The sequence below is a fragment of the Trichechus manatus genome, unplaced genomic scaffold, assembly GCF_000243295.1.
Source record: "Trichechus manatus latirostris isolate Lorelei unplaced genomic scaffold, TriManLat1.0 scaffold00004, whole genome shotgun sequence".
Taxonomy (NCBI): Eukaryota; Metazoa; Chordata; class Mammalia; order Sirenia; family Trichechidae; genus Trichechus; species Trichechus manatus.
The window spans coordinates 13,294,187-13,313,239 of record NW_004443940.1 but is presented as its reverse complement, the minus strand read 5'-3'; the positions used below and the strand labels follow the sequence as shown (position 1 = coordinate 13,313,239).

At 40.6% G+C, this 19,053-nt stretch overlaps 1 protein-coding gene across 1 annotated transcript in view; it reads right to left on the bottom strand.

Annotated features, from left to right (window-relative positions):
* AAK1 (AP2 associated kinase 1) overlaps positions 1-19,053 on the bottom strand; it is a 169,538-nt gene that overhangs the window by 16,101 nt on the left and 134,384 nt on the right. The window contains exons 13-17 of the mRNA XM_023733059.1: positions 18,118-18,381; positions 13,101-13,333; positions 11,635-11,792; positions 9,145-9,249; positions 4,648-4,743 (exon numbers count right to left, since the gene is read on the bottom strand). Coding sequence (XP_023588827.1) covers positions 4,648-4,743; positions 9,145-9,249; positions 11,635-11,792; positions 13,101-13,333; positions 18,118-18,381 — 856 coding nt within the window. The remainder of the gene's footprint in view (positions 1-4,647; positions 4,744-9,144; positions 9,250-11,634; positions 11,793-13,100; positions 13,334-18,117; positions 18,382-19,053) is intronic.

Genomic DNA, 19,053 nt, shown 5'->3' with positions numbered 1-19,053 from the left:
GGGTCTTAAAATCTAGTGAGCAGCCATCTAAGATGCATTTATTGGTCCCAACCCACCTGGAGTAAAGGAGAATGAAGAACACCATAGACACCAGGGAAGTATTAGCCTAAGAGACAGAAAGGGCCACACAAACCAGAGACTTCCTCAGCCTGAAACCAGAAGAACTAGATGGTGCCCAGCTACCACCAATGACTGCCCTGACAGGGAACACAACAGAGAGTCCCCAACAGAGCAGGAGAAAAATGGGGTGCAGAACTCAAATTCTAGTAAAAAGACCAGAATTAATGGTTTGATTGAGACTGGAGGGACCTCAGAAGACATGGCCCCTGGACTCTGTTAGCCCAAAACTAAAACCATTCCCGAGGCCAACTCTTCAGACAAAGATTAGACTGGACTATGGGACATAAAATGATACTTGTGAAGAGTGTGCTTCTTAGCTCAAGTAGATAATGAAACTAAACGGGCAGCTCCTGTCCAGAGGCAAGATGAGAAGGCAGAGAGGGTCAGGAGCTGACTGAATGGACACGGGAAATCTGAGGTGGAAAGGAAGAGTGTGCTGTCACAGTATAGGGAGAGCAACTAGGGTCATGTAACAATGAATGTATAAATTTTTGTATGAGAGACTAACTTGAATTGTAAACTTTCACTTAAAGCACGATTTAAAAAAAAAGAAAAAAATAAAGGAGAAGATTATTAGTATTTTGAAATTAAAGGAAGATGTAAGAGAAAAGGTCTTCTGAGCATCTCCCCCTCTCTTCTTAAACATAACTCACAGGCAGTGGGGGCGGGGGAGAAGAAGGAAGTAGATAGTTGCTAGAGTGGGAGTTAGGAATTACCTAATCCATTTCAGATTCTTCTCTTACACCTCTCCTCTCAAGACTTGGCCATTAACTTTATCAACCACAAGACAAGAAGGTGACACATCCTTCATAACCAGTCTAAGGTGAGATAATAGCAATTCATTTCCTAACATGAGACTGGGATATACTGCAAGTTGTGACCTTTCTCTCTTTTAACATATCAAGAGAGAAGATAGATACCCATTTTTGGGAAGCTAATAAAACCCATTTATTCGGGCTCACTTGAGGCCCATTTCAACCCTAATAAGGAAGTACTGTGGAGTGCTGAGCTAACAAACATAGAATAGCCTGATGCAAAGCCCCATTGAAAAAAGATGATGTGGCTGTTCAGCTTTGTGGGTTTGGAGATTTATGTCTTGTCTGACTTGGAGTGTAGTCTTGTGATGATAGATGCTGCTTTCAAAATCCAGTGACTATAAATAGTTCCTTTCACTGAGAAACCAGAAAGTAACCCATCTGTGACATCTATAAGTTGGAAGCAAAAGTCCAACACCATACTCCATGAGAAATATGGGTAATTACAGATTCATATTAGAGTAATGAATCTGCAGGAATATATACTTTCCAGAGTAAAGACACATACATACTATGATCAACCCTGGACTTTTTAATATCACAGGACAGCTGTTGGAAGTGAGGAAGATGTCAGGCAAACAGCTATGAGAGGAACGCCCATCTTGAGAACAAACCACAAAGAAAACACAGCTTCTCTTGCTTACTTTTCCAGAGATGCTGGAGCTACAAACTAAGAAAAACTTTAAAAAAAGAATAAAGCTTTTAATTCTAGGAAGCAGCACTTATGGGGAAACTAAAACATCCTTGCTTAGTCTTATGGAACACTGATGTTGAGAGATCTGGATTGAGAAGGTAGTATAAAAACTTTTTCCCCAAACAGCAGAGAAAAACCCTAAATCTTTTCTACCATATGTTAAAACTTGGTACTATCTATAGTTTGTTCTCTAATGCTAACAAAAGACAAAACAAATGAATACACAGCAAACGGGCAACAGTGAAATACTTTGAGACTCACTAGCCATGCCTTATTTGGCAGCTTTGTGAATGCATACATGCTCATGGCTATGATTTTTGGATTCCATATTTTCTAAGAAAATTTGTTTACAACGGCTTTGCAAAAACACAAATACTTCTTAGACAACAAAATCCACAATTATCCACTGCTCCTTAACCTACAGTTCGACAATCACTGTATCAAGGAAATCTACTTTAGGGGCTCCCAGTTGCGCAAAGGTTAAAGGTTCTAAGAGCAGGTTTAATTTCTACAGGGAGAAAAATATTAATATTACATAAAATTATATAATAACTAGGAATAGGAACTCAGAACCAAAGTTGTTATAGCATTTACCATCTGTATAGCAATTTAGAATTCACAGCTATTTAGCTATTTCAAATACATGATTTTACCTGAACCTAATAACCAACCGATAAGGGAAGTAGGATAGGTTTTAATACTCCCAATTTAAGGATGAGAACACAGAGTTTAAGTGACTTGACAAAGATTATCTAGCCACTAAGTGGCTAGGACCCAGGTCTTACAAGTTCTAACACATTTTTATTTTTCCCTAAACCTTAAATTTAGCTGTCAAAGAATTTATTAATCTAGAACTGTCCCAAAGACAACAGAAACATTCACTGCTTGAAGGACATGGACAATGAAAAGGAATGTGTAGCACAGCACAGAGAGAACAGCACTGAAGCCTCAGCTTTCTCACCCATAAAATGGGGACACTACTTGACATACCTACCACTCAGCATTATTTGTAGGATCAAAGGAAGTTATATGTGAGAACATTTCAGAAGTATAAAATAAAAGTGTCAAGTCATTGAAGGGCATGGTTGTCAGGAGACTGTAACTCCATGATTCTTATCATCACGAAGGCTGAGTGGAGAAGGTGAACATGAGCTGTATGTAAAAACAAACGAAAAACCAAACCAAAACAAAAAACCTGACTGGTGTCCATAGGGGCTGGAGGAAGTGGCAAACTGCACACTGTTTACGGGAAAAACAAACTTGCAGTTTGCCTAGGTGTCAGGAAGACACTCAACCCTCAGCCCTTTCATCATTCCCCTTCCTAAGGAAGGATGCAGCTTGAGTTTCAGCCCCACCTTTGCAGCTCTCTGCTTGAAACTGGCTTATCAAGGTACTGCCAGGCATACCTGGATGGTACAACAGAGAAAAGAGCCTTTATTTGACTCCTTTTCTCCCTTCTCTTTAACCACCCTATACTGAAGCAGTTGTCAAAGTGATTTTAGATATTTGTGAGCTACAATCGGATCCAGCAACCTAGAAAGTTACATAGTACTGCTGTCGGGAATTCTGAGTGGATAAAGTAGTATGTCACTTTATGAAAATTGTTAATCCCTTATATTCATGATGCCATTTTCAGGTTTTTATTCGAGCGATACTACAAGCATAAGTAGGGTGGACTGTTTATAGTTATACGGTAACTCAGCTTTCCCATAAGGGCTTATTATGTCTACCCCTAAAATACTGCTGCCACCACCAGGCAGAGAGCAGGAGGTCAGGACTGGCAGGGTCAAGTCAGGCACGTCAGAGGAGCAGCCCCACAGACAGGAGCAAAGCGACCTGATCAGGGCAACTTTCTGCCTTCCCCTTAGAAGAGGCAATAAATTGCCTAAAGTAGTAAAAACTGTCTTGGTACCTAGCTGAAGTCTGTCTTAGTAAGTAGAGGATATGAACATCACGATCACTTCCAGTCTTGAGGCAATCAATCATATACCTTTTAACATTTTGAGAGAAAAGAAGAACAAACAGACTATCAGTTTGAGGTTAAGAATTAGAAGAGGTAAGAAAGGGAAAAAAGGAAAGACTGTCAGAGCAGAATGACCATCGGCTGCTTCTAAAGAGCTGGGTCCACCTATTTGCTTTTTCAAAGAGTCTGATGGAAGGGAAAGGGCAATTGCTGCTCCTTAAACTACTCCCCACCACCCTCCTGAAAGAAAAGGATGGGAGGGAGGAAAGCAGGAGGGGAAATAAGTGGCATTCATGAACTCCAAATGAAGAACATTCAACTTTTGTTTCAAAAGCTTCTTCAATCAGAACACGCTAACCATTTCTTACTTTCAGACTGCTTATTTACTAATCAGGATCTGGCAGACGGAAAGAGACATGTGAACTCATGCAGCCCAACTCTCTTCACAATGAAGAGTTGGCCCAGAAGGTCTTCACATCATGGCACAGCCAGGAAGGGGCCCCAGGTCTCCTGACTCACATTTCCCATCAACTTTTATTATGCTTTAAAAAAAAAATTATTATTTATTTTTATTATGCATTTTTATATTATAAAATAAAAGCACATTACAGAAGAATAGGTACTGGACAGAAAGGAAGTCACCCATAATCCCATCATCATAAGAATAACCACTATTGGCATTTTGTTCCTTTTTCATACATTTACAGGTTTTTTTTTAACCCCACATAGTTATAATCATATTAGACTAATGTTCTTTCTAATACATAGGCCCCTCACATTACCATGAACACAAGCAAAGAGGAAAAACTAAACATTGGTAAGTGGAAAAAAATCTAGCATAACCGGAACTGATTTTATTATCTTTGCTAAGAGCTGGTGCCCTCAAAGACAAGTTTGCCCCTCTTATTTGAGACACATTAAAAATATACAAAAGCATCTGCTATGAGTTTTTGAAAGTCAGACCCCTCTCATAGAGTGTTTAAAAGGGAACTCTCAAAAGGCCTTGGGATATAAGAATTAGGCTGCTTAGCCCCAGAACAGTTCTATTTACCTACCTGGTGCATCAGGTACTTGAAGAGAAATGAAAGGATCAGACACACTCAGAAGTGGCAGGCTAGAATCCACAGTCTGCCCACCCTTCCTTTTTTCAGCTGAAGTCGGTTGGAGAGGGAGGGGAAGGAAGGGTCAAAGTGAGAAAAGAGAAAAGCAGAAAACATCACATAAATCTAAATGAATTTACCATCTACTAACACAACAGCTCAAATTACAGAGTAAGTCATAGCAGAATAAAGGGGGATGAGGAGATATAATCCAGTGGAATAGCAAAGTACCTGTGAGATACATAATCTAGTCCTTAAAAATACTGTAAGGTAAAATTAATGATAAAACCAGGATATTCACACAAATCTGAAATTCTACTTCTTCCTTAGATACAGCAGCTCACAGTGATCTCTCTCTCTCAGAATTCCCATAGCAATTACTGTCCATACCATGCATTCTGGCATGTAAACCAACACTATTTTGTAATCTAGCACATGTGCACAGGTCTTCCTATACATCCATTACCCCTTTGAGGTACTCAAGGACCGAAGTTCTATTGTATCATCACAGTGTCTAAAATAGTGCTGGTTAGGCACAAAGAAAGAGACAGAAATTGACTTCTTGCCTGTTGAGGTTAGATAAGCCCTAACCTCTGAACTACGTTGAACATAACATTTGCATTCATTCTATATTTGGCAAACACAGATTTACAGAAATCTATACACTCTATGGAATATCAGAGCTCTTAGGGATCTAAGCACCTAGAAGTTAAGAGACTGGCCAGAGATCCACCAGCAGAGACAGGATCAGAATCCAGGTCTCTTGACTTCCAATTTATCATCCTTTAAATTGCATTTTATTATTTTTGTCCATTAATTAAAATATCATTTTGCTTTCTATAAAGTGGATTTTTACAAAACTTTTAAAATAATTATAGAATCACACTAAGTTGCTATACATAAAGTCCTGTGATGAACTAGATAAATGGGACTCCCTAAAAATTAAACACTTATACTCATCAAAAGACTTCTCCAAAAGAGTAAATAGAGAACCTACAGACTGGGAAAAAAAATTTTTTGACTACGACATATTTGACAAGGGTCTAGTCTCTAACATTTACAGAAAACGTCAATAACTCAAAAACAAAAAGACAAACAATTCAACTGAAAAACAGGCAAAGGTTATGAATAGACACTTCACCAAAGAAGACATTCAAGTGGCTAACAAACATGAAGAAATGCTCATGATCATTAGCCATTACAGAGATGGAAATCAAAACTACAATGAGATACCTTCTCACTCCGACAATAATGGCACTAATCAAAAAGAAAGTAACAAATGTTGACAAGGTTGTGGGGAAACTGGAACTCTTATACACTACTGGTGGGAATGTAAAATGGTACAACCACTATGGAAAATGGTATGCCGCTTCCTTACAAAGCTAGAAATAGAAATACCATATGATCCAGCAATCCCACTCCTACGTACACAGCCTGAAGAAATGAGAGCTGTGACAAGAACAGACACATGCACACCCATACTCACTGAAGCACTCTTCACAATAGCAAAAAGATGGAAACAACCTAAATGTCCATTAACAGATGAATGGATAAACAGATTGCAGTACATACACACAATGGAGTATTACGCGATGATAAAGAATAATGACGAATCTGTGAAACATCTCACAACATGGATGAATTTGGAGGACATTATGCTGAGTGAAATAAGTCAATCACAAAAGGATAAATATTGTATGAGGCCACTATTTAAAAAAAAAAACAAGAAAAGGTTTACACACAGAAAAAAAACCAACAACATTCTTTGATGATTACCAGGGGTAGGAGGGAAACCCTGGTGGCATAGTGGTTAAGGGTTCAGCTGCTAACCAAAAGATCGGCAGTTTGAATCCACCAGGTGTTCTCTGAAACCTTATGGAGCAGTTCTACTCTGTCCTATAGGGTTGCTATGAGTTGGAATCGACTCGACAGCAATGGGTTTAGTTTTTTGGTTTAGGGATAGGAGGGGAATGGAGGGAAAACTATTAACTAGATGGAAGACACATGTTAATACTGGTGAAGGGAAGGCAGTATACAATATGGGAGAAGTCAGCATCAACATGACCAAGGCAAAGGAAGATACTGAGAGGAACGCAAGAGTAAGGGGCAACTACGGTAACAACTATAACATAGATGATCCTCAAACAATAGTATTAACAATCAATAATTTATGAACAGATACACAGGTAGATAGGTACGCTAAAGAGGTGTGGGAGGGCGTGAGGGAGCACACCCACCTGCAGATATAGATTTGGTTGTGGATATTTCTACATATATAATTGTAGGTGCTGTGTGTGTATTAATACAGACAACAGAGCATGTAAGGGGCACAGTCATGCAAACTTCTTAGAACCAAACACCCCGTGGGACGAAGTTCCTGGGCTCAAAGGCAAAGGACCATAGACTCAGGAGACAACTACGTCAAGTGGCAAAACATAGTTCATAAAGACAGTGTTCTGTATCCTACTTCGGTGAGTAGCATCTGAGGTCTTAAAAGTAACCATCTAAGATACAATTATTGGGCAAAGGAGAGTGAGGAAAAGCAAAGACTCAAGGGAGCAGCAATTAGTCCAGAGGACTAATGGACCACATGAACCACAGCCTAAACAACCCCGACACCGGAAGAACTGCATGGTACCCGGCTACCACTACCGACTGCTCTGACGGGGATCACAACAGAGAGTCCTGGACAGAGTGGGAGAAAAACATAGAACAAAAAACCAAATTCACAAAACAGACCAGACTTACCGGTCTGACAGAGACTGGAGGAACCCCTGAGACTATGGCCCTAAGACACTCTTTTGACCTGGAAATGAAGCCATTCCCAGAAACCACCTTTCAGCCTAACAACAGACAGGCCCATAAAATAAACAACAACATCCGAAAGGAACGTGTTCCTTAGAACAATCAATTACACAAGATCAAAAGGACAAGATTTGCCCAAAAGCAAAGATGAGAAGGCAACAAGGTATAGAAAATCCAGACAAAAGGAAAAGGGGAATCCAGGGTGGAAATGGGGAGAGGGCTGACACATTGTGCAGAGTGAAGTCAAGGCCATGGAACATTTTATGTACAAATTATCGAATGGGAAACTAAATTGCTCCATAAACTTTCACCCAAAGTACAATAAAAATTTTAAAAAAGAAGTAAAAAATACCCAGAAAACAATGAGAGTAATAAGAGCATTACATATCAATTATTATGGAATGGCAGCCAAGGTTCTAATCAGAAATAAGTTTATGAGGTTAGAAAAACTACTAAAACACCTGAAGAAAGCAAGAAGGAAGAATACATAAGGTTAAAAGCAGAAATTAATTAGTATATTTAAAAAGATCAATTTCAGAAGTATATCAAATTCCATATCCTACGAAGAATATATTCAAAACCTTATGTCCACTGCTGAGGAATTTACAATATAAAACACTCTAATCAAGTTAATATGTAAAAGAAGTCTTGGTTAAATACCTATAATATCAGAGTATACCTATATAAAGGAATATAATGCAGATATTTAAAAAAATTACATTTTAGTAGTCTTTTGAATGATGTGGGAAAATATGCCAGATTTATCAACTGAAAAAATTAGGTTTCAAAAATAGTATGTGCAATGTTGTGTATATGTATATATGTGTGTATACATACTAAATATATAAAGATGCACATCACAGTCTTAAGCTGAGGCCTAAAATTTTGTACAAAGTTGTGATCACATGCATTTTGGTGAGGAGAAGATCCATAACTTTCATTAGATTCTCAAAAATATCTATGACCTTAAAAAAGATTAAATGCCACCAACAGACATCAAAATGGTTATCCCTGCACTATCTCTTAGTGGTGAGATCATGAGCAAGTTCAACTTCTTTCTCTATACTTCTGTTGGTATAAATTACCAACTTTTATATGGTAAATATGTATAATTTTTATTAATAAAGAGGAAAATTCATTTAATTCTTCTATAATTAAAAAAAAAAAAAGAAAAAAAAACCTCATTTAAAAAATTCCCTCCTCACTCCCTAAGCAGACACACACAAACACAGCTTAGGAGAATCTCAGACATAGGACAGACCATGTAATTCTTCAAACTCTTCAAGTCATTCCAAATAACCTAAACAATCACAAGAGATTAACAGAGTGAACAAACTTCCTGTGCAGAAGGAGGTTTCCTTGGTGTAATGTTAAATAGCTATTGTTCCTTAAATTTAGAAATAGTTAGACATGTCCATGGAATAGAGAGAACAGCTGTGTATATTACTGCCAGATGAACCTGTCCTTCTAATTCTAGATTTTTCTCCATCCCTATCTTTTTGATTGGAAATCTAGTGAATGAAAGAAAATACAAGTTATTGCAAAGACTTGAGGGTTCACTGGCATGCTAGAATCATCTGTGTAGTGGAAAACAGTGTGAAGGTAACAACAGCAGACCTCATGTTTCAGGGTGTCAGCCATACTAACCAGTTCCAGCAGAAAATGAGGAAGTCACAAAAGCATCGCCTTGAGTTGATTGAAAGCCTGGGATCAAACTCTCAGCTGAGCCCCCAAGCTTCTCAGGATGTTTGCCTGCAGGGACAAAACACCAGTCAGTTCATTTCAGCCAGAATACCGTAATAAATGCATGTGCGCACATGCACACACACGTGAGGTAAAGGGTATCCTCTGAATTGACTTCTAGACTTGACTTCTTTTAATGAATTATGGCAACACCTTAGCTATTCAAAAATTGCTGTCTAGTCATTTCAATATCTGAGAGAACAGCCGAGAAGGTGAAGGAAGGTTTTAAGAGTGAGAAGAGATAGCACAGAGCTAAGCCCTAAAGCTCAACCACATTACTCAGTGCAGAATGGCCTCCCACCATCATTCTGAATCTATTTTGTTTTATATCATTCTAATGAGTTTGACGATCTATTTACCCTGTTGAAAGCAGTTTCTAAACAGCAAATGAGAAGAGGGAGTGGTGGAGATGGCAGAGTATGACACTATGAGGGACAGCAATGACAGCAGCTTAATGTGAAAGCTGACAGCTGAACAGTGAGACAGAAGATAGGAAATTATTAAACCTAGACTCAAGAATTAAAAAAAAAAACTCAAGGTTCACTTAATTGGGTGCAAAAATATTACAGCTTTCAACAGCCCATAAAGATATTTCTGTTTATAGCCCAGAACAATAACTGGCACACATAACAATAAAACTGAGCTGTCAAAGAAAAGTTAAATCCTTTGCTCAATTCTCTGTTTAAAAACCAAGAAAGTAATATGGATTTTTAAAAGATGTCTATAAAATAACAGCTAAAGCTAAAATGTTCAGTCAACAGCTCATACCACTCACCTGGCTCTAATTATTCCCTTACCTGTGCTTTTGTCTATGCTGATGTACTCTTTCTGAATTGCATCTTTTTTTTTTTTTAAATTGTGCTTTAGTTGAAAGTTTACAGAGCAAATAAGTTTCTCATTAAACAATTAATACACAAATGGTTTTGTGACATTGGTTGCCAATCCTGCGATATGTCAACACTCTCCCCTTCTCCACTCTGGGTTCCCTGTTTCCATTCATCCAGTTTTCCTGTCCCTTCCTGCCTTCTCATCTTTGCTTTTGGGCTGGTGTGCCCATTTAGTCTCATATACATGATTGAACTACAAAGCATGTTCCTCACGTGTGTTATTGTTTGTTTTATACAGCCGTCTAATCTTTGGCTGAAGGGTAAACTTCGGGAGTGACTTCAGTACTGAATTAAAAGGGTGTCTGGGGGCCATACTCTCGGGGCTTCTCCAGTCTGTCAGACCAGTAAGTCTGGTCTTTTATTTATTTATTTATTTTTTGCGAATTTGTATTTTGTTCTACAATTTTTCTTCCACTCTGTCCAGGACCCTCTATTGTGATCCCTGTCAGAGTAGTTGGTAGTGGTAGCTGGGCACCATCTAGTTGTTCTGGGCTTGGTCTGGTGGAGGCTGTGGTAGTTGTGGTCCATTAATCCTTTGGACTAATCTTTCCCTTGTATCTTTGGTTTTCTTCATTCTCCTTTGTTCTAGCCAGGATGGGACCATAGATATATCTTAGATGGCTGCTCGAAGGCTTTTAAGACCACAGACGCTACTCATCACAGTCAGATATAGAACACTTATTTAATAAACTACGTTATGCCAACTGAGCTTTGAGACCATGGTCTCGAATTGCATCATTTTGTAGTAATTTCCCAGGGTGTGTGTTGTTGATTTCCAGAGTGTATGTGTGTGTGTGTCCTGCCTTCAAAATTAGACTGTGTGAGGGCAGAAATGATATCTTCTTTGTATCTGATCTCTTTTCTGTGGTCAGTCAACAGTAACACAGAACTCTGAACATAGTGGAAGACTGAATGTCCACATGAGGGCAGACTCTCTTGGGCAAGTAGTTACAACTCTCTGGGACAACCCTCAATGAGAGGAATTGACACAATTACCGCAACAATGGACTCAAACGTACCAACAATCATGAAGATGGCGCAGGACCACGCAATGTTTCATTCTGTTATACATAAGGTTGTCGTAAGTTGGAGCCAACTTGATGGCAACTAACAACAACAACAAACCTACTTATGTTGAAGGAGAAGAAGGGGACTGCCATCACATTCCTCACATTCCTCTAAGGAGCGACCATGCTTGATACTACCATCCTGACCGACACTACGGAATCTTTCTTAAAACACAGTATCTTCCCTAACGTTCACACTCTCCTTGCTGCCACTCAAAACAGATCATGATTTCCTGAGGATGAAAAGGCTTCAAGGCTGTGGTAAAAATAAAAATGGATTTGCACACATACTCCAAAATCAAGCCTTTGAGAGAAAGAAAAGCCCAAGTCTACATTTCCACATACACACCCCTCTAGAATTAAGGTTCATTCTAACTCTTGGTATTTCCCAGCACACAGAATTTATGACCAAGAATCACAAAAAGACACCAATTACTCACCTTCCCCCAGCTTGGCAAAGTCCTTGTTTAGCAGTTCTTCAGCTGTGAGTTTGGAGAAATTGTCATCATCGAAAGGATTCCACGTAGAACCTTCTGAAGGATTATAAACATTCTGCTGGGAGGTCCGAGGGGAGCCTGATGGAGTGGTGGTTGCAGACCTAGGTAGGTTCCCACCCCCACGAAATAAAAAACATAGAAGTTGAACAAAAGAGTCAACCTATTTTCCCCTTGATTCAGGATTGAATTATTTTCTGAGTCAAATCATTACTTTCCATGGTGTTTTTCGAAAAGAGTTTTCCACGGCAACTGAACGGCTTCCACAGACACCCTTTCCACTTTGTGAAACAAACGTCTCCCTGTTCTTCATGACTCACTACCTCCCACTACTTCTTTAATCCCTTGCATAGTTTGTTGGTCTTGGCTGCATCTCTTTTCAATTCAGGATTCCAAAGCAACCTGCTCTTAGGCTTCTGCATCCTGTGGTGTCTACCATAACAGCCACAATGACTGGCCCCTGGAGGGCTGGCACTGGTGCCTAGTCAGGCTGCCTCCCATTTTTCAGGATCTGACACGTAGAGAATTAAAGGCCACCATCAGTGGTTGCCATCACAATTAAAGAGAAAGACAATTAGCACTATCATGTGGTTAAAGGTCATCATTATCTAATTTCCTCTAGAGTCTCTCTTGACACCTTTTTTAATTTAACTAATGACTTGCTGTAAAGATTTTTAACTTTAGAGTGCATGGTTACAAGAAAGCTGAGGGTCTGAAATTGCATTTGCTCAATAAACAGTCGCTGAAACCTACTTTATGGCAGGCACAGAGCCAGTCACTAGTTTACAAAGGTTGACTAAGACATGCTCCTTGTCTTGGAAGAACTCACAGGCTAGGTTAACCAGACACACAAATAATAGTGATAATACAATGTGATACATGCTCAAGAAAAGGTCTGAGACAAAATAGTAAGTGATGCCAGAGGTCTGAGCCTAGAAAATTCAAAGAAAAGGTAACCTCTGACATGGATCCTGATGAATAAATAAGCATTTCCCAGATGGACAAGGAGGAGAGGGCATAGGACGTGCAAAGCGCTCATGAAGGTGAAAAGTGGTCTACCAGTGTGATACAGAAGGCCAGTGATACAGTCAGTTCAGATATTATCCTATGGGCAATGGGGAGCCAATGAACAATTTTCAGCATGGAGAGACTTGGTCAGATCGTGAGTTTAGAAAACACTCTGAGCACGGAATGACCAAGAGAATGAAAACAGTGAGCAAAGCAGTAAATTATTTAAGATCAGTACGGTACGTGCACTACAGGAAAATTCACAGTTTCTTATTAAACACACATATACATGACACACTATACATACATACATAATCATACATATGCAAAGAATCACAACAATAATGGCGAACGGCAGACCTTGCCCACAAAGATAAGAAAGACAAAGGGGAAGCGCCACATACTTGGACTTATTGAGACTGGCCTCAGCTGCAGCTGCCTGGAGCAGCTGAGTTGATTTGCTGGCAGGGACCCCAAAGACTGCACTGTGGGTTACGTCACTGAGAATCCGCCTGTGCCCAGCACGTTGGGTCTTGGGGGATGATGGAGGAGTGAGAGATCCGATTTTCTGCCCCTGGATGGCAGGAGGTGGGGTTGTCTGAACCTTTGGCTGTTGTCTTATTGGGGCTTGAATCTGCTAGGAAGAGACATGGAAAGTGTTCCAAAAAAAAAAAAAAAAGAAAGAAGGAAAAGGAAAAACAAATAAATAGACATAACAAAAAAGCCACAAGAAGGCTAACACGGGATTCAAATAGCCAAGTTTATCAATAACACCCAGAAAGAAAAACTAGGCTTTTATAATCTGAACTGCTATTCTGAGAATGATATCAACATGGTATTTCCCTGGCACTTTTATACACAAATTTGAATCTTCATCAGCAATGATACATAGGGTAACCATAAGTAATTCAACCCAGAGTATTTAAAACCACAGAAGCTATTCACAGTTCTAAAGATTTAGAACGTACTCTAAAGGATGACTTTCTGCTTCTGGAGTCACACAGGAATTGTCCAAATGCCTCCCAAAGGCACGCCTTAGGACTCTACCACCACAGCCAGAAGCCAATGAAGACACACCTCCAGCTAAAATGCATGTGAGCGACATGGTTTCTGCTAAGAGAGCCTGAGTCTCTGACTCTCCTGAGACTACAAGTCAGGAGTGAGTCAGACAGAACACCCCTGTGATTAGAAATGACCGCGCTTTTGTTTGTTTGCTTTTAAGGCTATGTATTTCATTGATGGGGTGTGTCTACAAGACCCTATTTCTGTGAGACCCCTGAGAAAATGTATAGCATTGGGGTAGTCAGATGAACTTGTTCCAAATTTTCAGTTTGGAAATGACTTGAGGAACCAGGTAGCAAACATAAGAAAAAGGAAAGAAAAATAGCCTTTTTGATGATGGTTGAGCTAGTAACACAGGATTCTTGAGATGTGGACCATTTTCAGACCATTGGCCACACTGTCACTACAGAACGAACAGGTGGGAACATCCTTGCAGCCACATGGGTAGTCCTTAAGCATAAATCACCATCTGCAAAGGGCTACATCAAGGAAAATAAACAAAAAATAATGTCAAGAAAGCCAACTAATCCTTTTCCTTAATTCTGACAATCCAGAGAAAATGACTTAAAATATTAAATGCCCTGAGATTTAACTATCCTTCCCCTCCAGCCCTTCATCTCAGATTAGAGCTACCTCTCTACACTGCAGCTCAGTTTCCACGTTCTGCATCTTCAAATGTACACCTTGAAAAAGATTAGGTCAGGATGCTTATAGCCTGGGATTTTCTTAAGCACTTGGCTGCTAACTGAAAGGTCGATGGTTCAAACCCACCAGCCTCTCTGCGGGGCAGAAATGTTGCAGTCTGCTTCTGTAAAGATTACAGTCTTGGAAACCCTATGGGGCAGTTCTACTCTGTCCTAGGGTCACTATAAGTTGGAATCGACTCGATGGCAACGGGTATATTTACTCAGACTTGGAAAATTTATTAAGGTATACTGTGTATACAAGTGAGTACACCAACCACTTTACCAACAGGCTGAATGATACAATACAGTAAAACCTGTGAAAGCTGGAACCTGTGTAAGGTGGAAACCCATCAGAGAAGGAAAACTCAAATATTTTCCACTAATAGGTAACTACAGAAAAATGGTTAAGACTGCACCCTGTCAAACGTAGAAAACTTGTGAGACTCGGAAAAACAAGGCAGTCTTCTTGGAGTTGAAGACATTCATTACTCTGCAAATGGTACTTAACTGTTGAGTCTCACTGTGAAACGTGAGAGGTGGAAATCGATGGGTCTGCCCTTCTGCTAAGAATCCTACCTCATAAACATCCCGTGAGTTTCCCTTCTCTGACAGGTTTCCGCCTTACTCATGTTCTGGCTTTCACAGGTTTTACTGTATAAGGTTCTAATATCAATCTAACTAAGGTTAGAAGGGAAACATCTCCTGCACCTGTGAGAGAGAAGCAGAACGCTCTGGAAAGAAGACCAGAGCTCCACCTCTACAACTTCTGTCAGGGGTCTAGAGTCACACCTGCAACAGCTGGCCCAACACCAGCACCCAAAGAGGCCAGAGGGCTTTAAGGACAAAACTAGATTTACTTACTTCTTGGAGTTTAAGACATTCATTACTCTGAAAATGGTACTTAACTGTTGAGTCGCTTTATTTTGAAGAACACACACCCCTCTTCTTACCTACTCTCTCTGTGTACCACACTGAACAACAGATGCCTCGATCATGAGGACACCTTACCCTATTATAAAACCAGCTACTGTCAAGTCAGTTCTGACTCATGGCGGCCCCATGTGTGTCAGAGTAGAACTATGCTCCATAGGATTATTTTCAATGGCTGATTTTTCAGAAGTAGATCGCAGGCCTTTCTTCTGAGGCGCCTCTAGGTAGACTCAAACCTTCAACTGTTCAGTTAGCAGCTGAATGCATTAACCGTGTGCACCACCCAGGAACGCCTACCCTATTATACCAAACCAAACCCCCTGCCATCTAGTCGATTCTGACTCATAGCGACCCTATAGGACAGCGTAAAACTGCCCCATAGGGTTTCCAAGGAGTGGCTGGTGGATTCCAACTGCTCTATTACAGCCACCTACTAATACAAAGCGGCTCCAACCCGTTCATCTGCTCTTCACAACAATCCTGCCAGGCACTCAGTTTATTTCCATTCAGGATCAAAGAATGTGAGAGATGAAAGACCTAAGAGAACAAGTATTCCAACTCCCTCACTTCAGAGGCACGAGACCAAGGCCCACAGTGGTTACATGCTTGCTGGAGGTCACAGAGTTATTGGGGGCAGAATCCATGTCTCCTGACTGCAGTTCAGGACTCTTCTGCACCACAATGCCTCCTCATCCAAACATGGCATTAGAAAGAGGGGGGAGGGAGGGGCAGATCACAGGAGAAGGAAGACAAAAGGTAAACTCAGAAGTCTATCTTGCTAAAGATTTGTTTAATAAATAAAATACATAATTATAAAAGAAGTATAATCATATCAAGGAAACTAAGAAAACAGAAAAGGGGGATGGGGGAGAATTAGCCAGAATTCTGTTCTACCACTTCGTTTGGTTTTATATTTAAGTCTCTTTTCAAGCACAACTTTTCCTATAATTTTCCATCTCTTTTAACATTACCTCATAAGCATCTTTCATACTGTTGCGCAGACTTTATAACTATGATTTTTAATGGCTGCACAGTTGGGTTCCTGAACGATTCAGTGGCCTCCATTTTGGGGGCTGTTATTAACAAGAATGCAGTAAACACCTATGGCGGGCGGCGGCTATTCCTTTGCATACCGTTGCTTTAAGATGGCTGCAGGACATTCTTCACACTCACTCACTTGCCTCTCTAGGTAAGCCCTGGCAAGGGTCATCAGAGAAAGGGATGAGTCAAAGCTGGGAAGTGCTCAGCTCCTGGCCAAAGCACAGTCTGCTCCCGTTCCCTCAACCAGCTACCCCAGAGCAAAGTGCTCAAAGTCCTTTTTCTTTGACAGAAGACTCATGATTTCCACCAGATGGGCACTTTTGTCCTGGGAAAGCAGAGGGGAACCTCACAAGAAGTGTAACCAGCTGGTAGTTGATCATTTTCTTGCCCTGGATAAGCATCTGTCCTTGAATACAGATCAGGATTCTTCGATTCTTGCCCCAGCCAAGCTATTGTCGGGTTCGTGTCTTGGACCATCACTTTCTAGCCCAGAACTCAGTTTCCAAATCCATAAAATGAAAGGATTGGGCTAGGTCACTAAGATCCCTTCCAGCTATATCACACAATATATATTTTTTAAAACTCTTGTTCCATTAACAAGAACAACTTCCTCTAGTTAAAAATACAAGAGTAGATGTTTACCACACTCCTGCAGGAAAGCTGAGTTGTTTTGGAAAGAAAGGTGTAAAGACACTGAACACACACTTAGCTGACACTTAAAGAAGACAATCTATTTACGGCACTGCTTCCTTTTGAAGGGATGTAGGCTTTCTGGTTTAAGATGGGCGACAAAACTCTATTAGAAATCAGTCCTCAGAAAGATGGTTTCTTACTTTTCCTTCGTTCATCTAGGAGTTGAACTTCCCTGGGAATAAGAGAGTAGCAGTGACACTCTATCAGCTGGGTATGTAAAATGTCTTTTTTTAAATCACTATAAAATTGGAAAAATCAGCAGAAAAATCAGCATACAGAATAAAGGTCATTTACTAAAGGTCCAAGTACTCTGTGCTTGAGGATGCCAAAACTATAGAGGCCAATCAGGAAAGGATATAGGGGTTTTGGGGCTATATTTAGCCAATATCTAGAAGCAGACATGCCCAACTTCTAAATTGATAAGATGGCTCAAATAATTGGATATGTAGATACTCTAGCGCCCAGGGGGACTGGGCCACGGTACACTGTCCCAGTCAAGCAGACCCTTGAAGGGTGCTGCGTGGTAGGCTTAGATGATGTGGCTAGTAATGTCATCCAAGACAAAGAATAAACAACACTGCCGGGACTCAGGGTAAAGGTGGGGCCCACATGAACCTCCAGGGACTGGAAAGACCACAGTGGATCAAAACGCCTCTTGAAGAAGGGAAAGGGATTAGTTCTAATCCTAGCGAGGTCCTTGACTGCTCAACAGTGGCATTGACACTGACAATCAACCACTCTTCTTGCTAGTCTAATTTCAGAGTGATAAATAAGAATGTTCATCATCACCAATAGCTTAGAATTATTTTTTAAAAAATCTCTACACTCTACGGAATACCTCACCCTTGGATGTATCAAGAAAGGATCAAATACTTTAACCACTAAGGTGGGGAAGCAAGCTGGCCCTAGCCCACACACACCCTCACCAGCTGCCGCCGCCTTCTTTCCCTAGCCCTCACTGCACCCTCCTCTTCTGCTTTTGCGTTCTGAGCTCTGGCTGATTTCTTACCGCTGGCTCCTGGGCGGGGACTGGCTGTGGGGCCACTGGCTGTGCCTGGGGCTGCTGTACTGCTGTCACAGCGGTCTTTTGCTGCAGGGCAGCCTGCTGAGTCATCAGCTGTTGTTGATGCAGGGCTGTGGCAAGCTGCTGCTGTTGCTGCTGCTGTTGCTGCTGGTAGAAGTTCTGTATCAGCTGCTGCTGAGAGCCTCCTTGGGCCACCACAGGGAACTGAGCAATCGCTGGTTGCTGGGATGCTGGATGTACTGCCTGAAACTGAGCAGCAGAAAGTCACAAGAAATGAGGATGTGAATAAAGGCCTGTCCTTGTCCTAGAACCACATTCCATGAAAGACGAATGTCTCAGTAAACTAAAATCAGTACTGAAGCCAAAAGCAAGGGCAGGTAGAAGTCTTTTAGCAAGGCCAGAAAACTCATGATGGGAACCTCAAAGGCATTCAATAAAACCAGCAGTACCTTACACTCCCAGGCCCTAGCCACTGCACTGCACTGCTTCCTACACTACCGACTGAGCTTCAAGGGGGTTTCTGTGCCTAGCCTGAGAGAACCTACCTGACTAAAGATCATGCAGCCGTAAGCTGGAGTGTGACAGAATGATCTCCCAATCAGAGTCAGTTTGCTAGTCACTTTTCAGAAGTAATCCCTTTAGAGGAATTTGGAAGAAGCCAAGATTAAAATGCTTCTCCACATGACTAGAATGAAACAATGATGATATAGAAAAAGAATAACCTAAATGCCAACCCAGCTAGTAAGACTCATCTCAAGCCATTCGAAATTATTTCCCAATAGCTCTATCTTTATTAATCTCTCTCATTTTTAAACATTCAAAATATTCAGAATACTCTATGACATATATTGATATTTTATCTTATATATGTACCTAATTGTTTCAAGTTATATTCTCTTATAAACTTCCTAAGGATAAGGA